Below are 5637 nucleotides of genomic sequence, written 5' to 3'. Positions count from 1 at the left end.
TACTCCATGTAATTCAGAATTAGATAACTTGTGTTGATATTCATATCATGGGTTAAAAAAAATTATTTCAAAAACAAGTGCCTGTATTTTACACCATTAAAATTCAGTTCGAAGTTTTCAATAAAGCGCATTATGTCTTCCTATTTTCTTTTGAAGAACATGTATTAAATTTCAAAGCTATAGAACATACATTTAATTTCCAGGGCTGTTTACTTACATGATTTTTCATTATGGCTGTTTGGCATATGATATTGACAGGTATGTATACAAAATTGGAAGTAGAAATATTAACGAAATATTTCTTATGGTTAAAGTACTATGCATCATTAATGTGGATGAGGTTTTTTCTTTGGTAGTGTACAAGATATAGAAGTCTGTTATATTACTGGTATACATGTATTTCAGGAGCACAGTAAGTAAATTTGACATTTTATAGTGAGGAAATAAAGAAAGAAAAAAAACCATATAAAAATCCAAAGATTATTCTCTGGTTTTCGTAAAAATCAAGCCATTCACCACTGCACATTAAAATATGTTCCTGTTTTATTCTAAGATTTATAATACTTGAGAGGGTAAATGAGTGTTCTTTTGAAAGATTGTAAATACTTCGTTAAGGGTAGGAATTTGTATAACCTCTACCATAGATTTTTGGGACATTAATCAGATCTAGACAATTTCCATATATAGAGGTCATTGTATGCTAACAGTATTTTACTAATTTATGAAAACACAACGTAGACACAGCAATTGTCCCTCTGACCAATCAAATAGCAGGATTTAGACATATCCATAAGAAAATAAATAATAGACATGGTTTTAAATAGGCTAATTTTTTCCCGGAATAAAACATTTGTAAACGTCATGCATAATTGAGAAAATTGTAGTATATATAAACATTCTATATTGACACAATTTATTCTAAATAGGATTTAAGGAGGTTTGCCACACCAAAAAAATACTGAATGAATGTTTGAAGTATCTCTTATCAGGGTTCTCCATCATTTCAAATTTTACTGTTGCGCAGGCTTCAACGAAAGCAGATATTCGCGCGGTCTCTCGCAACCGAATTCGCGATGAGAAACACACAACTCCTCTCAATCACTAATCTTATATACAAATGGTATTGATTATTTTGAAAATTAAGAAAAAAAGAAGAAAAATTAATAATCAAACACTTAATAAATATCGGGAAAACATGGTGTAAAACAATAATTAGAATGTTCCCAATATACAGATATATTTATTCTGTGAAAAAAAGAAGAAATCCCCCCCCCCCAAAAAAAAACCCCACACATATGTACTTATAAATGAATGAAAGTAAGTTTATAGAGTCTGAAAAATATTAGTACAAGAAACAACATGTTTTAAATTAATAACCCCGATTTTTCTAGAAATAATATTTGTTTGCAAAAGGTAAGTTATACAACTACAGTATAAATTAAAGGGCAGAAGAAATTCTGGCAGGCCATGCAATCAAATTTTCATCAATACATTTGCAATAATAAGTGTCAGATGACTTAAGAATCAGAAAAGTTGTAAATTAATAAAAAACATTCTAGCAGTTTCATAAAATGCTATTATTAATGGATCAATCTATCTATACATGTATATATCGTTCTTTTTCAACATTACATCAATACATGATTACGATACACATACAGTAGTTCACAGTGCACAAGGATGTGTGAAAAGAAATGACTTGTCTGCTTTCATTCATGCGCAAAGCTTAAGCCTAGAGAGGGCATAGAAGATAATTAATTCTCCAAGCCAAACAATGGGCCCTTATATATATGAGTAAATTAACGCGTTTAGCATTTGAAACTGAAAAAAACAGTCACTTAGTTAAGAGTTTTATAGTGAGATTTTAAAAAAATTATACATTTTTCTTCCTGACTGACGATGATCTAACTGTGGCGCTGTTTTACTGTTGCGGAACTATGATGCTGATTTTATGACGGAGTCACGTGACCCCGTCTATTAGTTTACTGTCAGTTGAAGCCTCAAAAACAGAAGTTGTATGTAGAACACATGAATTGAATCTACGCTAAATGAAAGAGATCTAAAGATCTAAAGAGATGATATGAAGATTAATTTTTTTTTGCTTAATTTAATGAAGCATACTGAAAATTTTAAACGTGAAAAACATCATACTGAACCACACTAGTATACAAACTACTTGCCTGGGTAATATAAGACGGCGTTCGCGTCTTCGATTGTTTTCTTGGTGGCAGGGGATAGTTTCGTACTAAAGACCTGGTCAAATTTCTTAAAAAATTGAGATATCCCCTGTTTGATGTGATATTTTATGTAGAAAAATGATTAGAATAATTATGGGACACATTTGCAGTGTAGCAGAGTGCTTGCTGAAAAAAATGATGTGCAACATGTAGGTGTCACTATGACGCTTATCATATACAGAGTTGTAAATGCGAAACTAAGACACATGGTCAGTTGCAGAGGAAATTCAGCTGAAAAGCAGTAGGCCTTAGAAGAAGGTGTGTATCTCAGAGGGAAGGTGAATGACCCCATATCAATTGGTGAATTTTTATTAGGGCTTGCATTGATTTACAGACTACTGGGTGTTTTATCCTGCTCGCTCGGGCCTGGGGGTGGGTTGTATGGGTGTGAATGAGGCCCAAATCTTGGAAAAACAAGCCAAAATTTGGGGAGTCCCCAGGTGCATTTTTGGTACATGTGCACTCTAATACGCAGATTACATGTAATTTGTTGACATAATTTGTGAGCCATGGGCATATGAAGTGTAATTAATTAGCCCCTGGAAAACTGTCCCCATGTACATGTTTTTATGGATCGCATGTATATGTGTACCCCCTCGGCACATGTTTGGCATTAAAGAAAACTATCCTCTGCCACCTTCCTGAAATATCATGATATTAATTCGGACCCGGTGAAATTCGGACAATTCAGAAAGGTTTCTTGACTAGTGATTACTGATTTATCTATTACAGAGTAAATAAAATACTTAGGTATATATTTTTCAGTGTTTCATGTATGTTAATTTCAAAAGTATAGAAAAAAATTGAAGTTGGTATCAAAACCCTATAACAAATTTTCATCATGCAGTAATTTGAAAAATCATGAAGTTAATTATTTTGACCTCGTCTTTCAGTACTGTATCAGTTCCTTGATTTAACTGTAGCGAACTAGGCAATTTAACCGTGGCCGGGCCGGGCTTATGGAGAGCCCTGGTTCATGATTTTAGTGTATAAAGACAAATATAAGCTTTTAATTATTTAAATAATTTTTTGCGTTTATTCTGAGAAAATGGAAAAAAACTGTTTGTGTTCCAAATAAGACATTTTGGAGCTTAAAGTTTGTTGTGAATTTAAACATTACATATATATATATATTTAATAAGTTAAGAAGAGTTAGGTATACATTTTATTTTTTTTAAAGAAATAAATATTAATTGATATGGAAAACAATATTTGTTATATTCTACGTATAAAATCTTTTTTTAAAAAATTACTTGCAGAAAAGAAATAGAAATATTAGACCATCGCATTTCAAAATGAAATTGTAATGAAATTGCAAAATTAAAGAAAAGTTGCAATTATAGACCTGCTTTAAAAAAAATTAATTTTGGATTATATTAAATAATGTTTGTTAATATTCTGTTTCCCCTAGAAAATCATCTAGATATACATGCAAACTTTACTTTTTGAAATGTAAAATGAAGAATCATCGTAAGTATTTGTTTTCTTTTAAGCGAGGTTTGCCTGGAAAAACCCTTTGAATTTGCATTAAGCAGGACAGATTGCCGGTTTACATTAGCAGAAGCAAAATATTGGTTAAAATCAGGTAATAACTAAGGTGTATCGAAAGGAAATAAAATAATTTTGACGCATAAAAATGCATGAATTTGTAATAACCATTTTTATATTCATACGGGACAATAAGACAATAAGGCTTGTTGTTATCTTTACCAAAACAGAGGTTAACTAAAACTACAGGGGCCAGTAACATACAATGTACTATTTTTGTGTGTCACCTGCAGAGCAGAGCAATTCTTAGGTATCACTTTACCCGGCCTCTGTATGTCTCCCCGTCTGCCAATTGTCATATTTCGAGAACTTTAAAAGTTATGGATTTGATATTTGGCATATGTATTGCTTGCAATTGGCAATATAGCTTTTGTAAAATACCATGTTTATCGACCTCATGACCCTTGTACTTGACCTTTGACCCACTTTTCAAAATTATCAAGCATACTCATATTGCCAACACGACATATTTCTCTTAAATTTAAGAGATAAGTCTATGCTATTTAACATGTGCACTGTTTTCATAAATTATTTTGAAAAATACCAGCGTAAGAGTCTACTTAACCTTGATCTACTTTGCAACACGCACTCTTGTCGGTTTAAATTAACATATCTTTTTGAAATTCGAGAGGAATAATTTTGATAATTAGCACTTATACATATTTATGAGCTCATGACACTGTACTTTGAAACTGCGTGATACACAGTTACCACACAAGCTGAAATTTAAATGCTATGAAAATACATCGGGATCTTTATTCCAAAACTGATCGTGTAGACTGGCAAATCCAGTAAAAAGACAGTCTGAAATCTCTTTTGGTGGCCTGTTGGAGATACTAATTGAAATGATTAGCAATACTTAAAAAAATCATTATTTATTTTAGCATTTAGGGTTGGAGAATCATATTTCTATTTGACTTTCTGTCACAGGGTCATCGTTAAAGAATATAACGCTGGATTCGGATTTATGAAGTTTTAATGAGGATTACAAAGAAATGAAACCTAGAAATATAGAAAACACACTCACAACACACACACATTAACAAGAGACAAATACAACACATTAAACAAAGTTACAAATTACACAACATGAAAATTCTCGTCGCTGCCAATAAAGATAAATTACGTATTATCGAAATTGGTTTAATAAGTATTTACATCATTAAAAATAAATCTTACCAGGTATCCAGTATTATAAAATATGAAACATAATTATCACGGCATCGTGAAAGTCGATGACTTCAAAAGTAACATGAAAGTTTGGATCTCTTACACCGTAAAGGTAGAAATCTAATAGTTATTTGATTTGGCGGGATAAGCGTTTATGTAGTGCACGAAGTTAGTATACATGCATATTAATTATCAAATAGTGGTCTGTCATTGGTCCACTGGTCGTATTCGTATACCTGGTCAGTTTGTAAACTAAAAATAGAAATATCACGTGACAAAACAAAACATTCACACATGGCACTCATTCACACAGACGGCGCAATGTTTGATTAGCAATGCGCTAATCAAATATAATTTATTAACAAAATATTAAATTAAATATCAACTGTGACATTTCAATTCTATTGCAGTCTTACTAGTACTATCCGTGGATGTTCTTTTTTCTTTGCAGGCATAACTATAATGCTATATTTAGCAAATAAATAGCTGACCAATCTTAGATTTATTTACATCTTGCATGAAGTTATAAAACAGGCGACATGTGTTCCTTGAAACACTCGAGCTGAATTTACGTGATCACTAAATATATAAAAAAAGGAAAAGGGGAACCAACCTCAGCCCGAATTTACACGGGGTCGATCTCACAAATACCTCCGTTTCTTATTAAAATACTTTGCAGCCA

General features: G+C 31.9%; 1 protein-coding gene across 1 annotated transcript in view; it reads left to right on the top strand.

Annotated features, from left to right (window-relative positions):
* Window positions 1–217: 217 nt before the first annotated feature.
* LOC133176529 (uncharacterized) overlaps window positions 218–5637 on the top strand; it is a 13784-nt gene continuing 8364 nt past the window's right edge. The window contains exons 1-2 of the mRNA XM_061311647.1: window positions 218–258; window positions 3731–3822. Coding sequence (XP_061167631.1) covers window positions 218–258; window positions 3731–3822 — 133 coding nt within the window. The remainder of the gene's footprint in view (window positions 259–3730; window positions 3823–5637) is intronic.

This window comes from Saccostrea echinata, unplaced genomic scaffold (assembly GCF_033153115.1).
Source record: "Saccostrea echinata isolate AGI-Se365-2 ecotype Australia unplaced genomic scaffold, CSIRO_AGI_Sech_v1 ptg000076l, whole genome shotgun sequence".
NCBI classification, from domain to species: Eukaryota; Metazoa; Mollusca; class Bivalvia; order Ostreida; family Ostreidae; genus Saccostrea; species Saccostrea echinata.
Note: the sequence above shows the minus strand (reverse complement) of the source record. Positions and strands in the feature narration are given on the sequence as shown.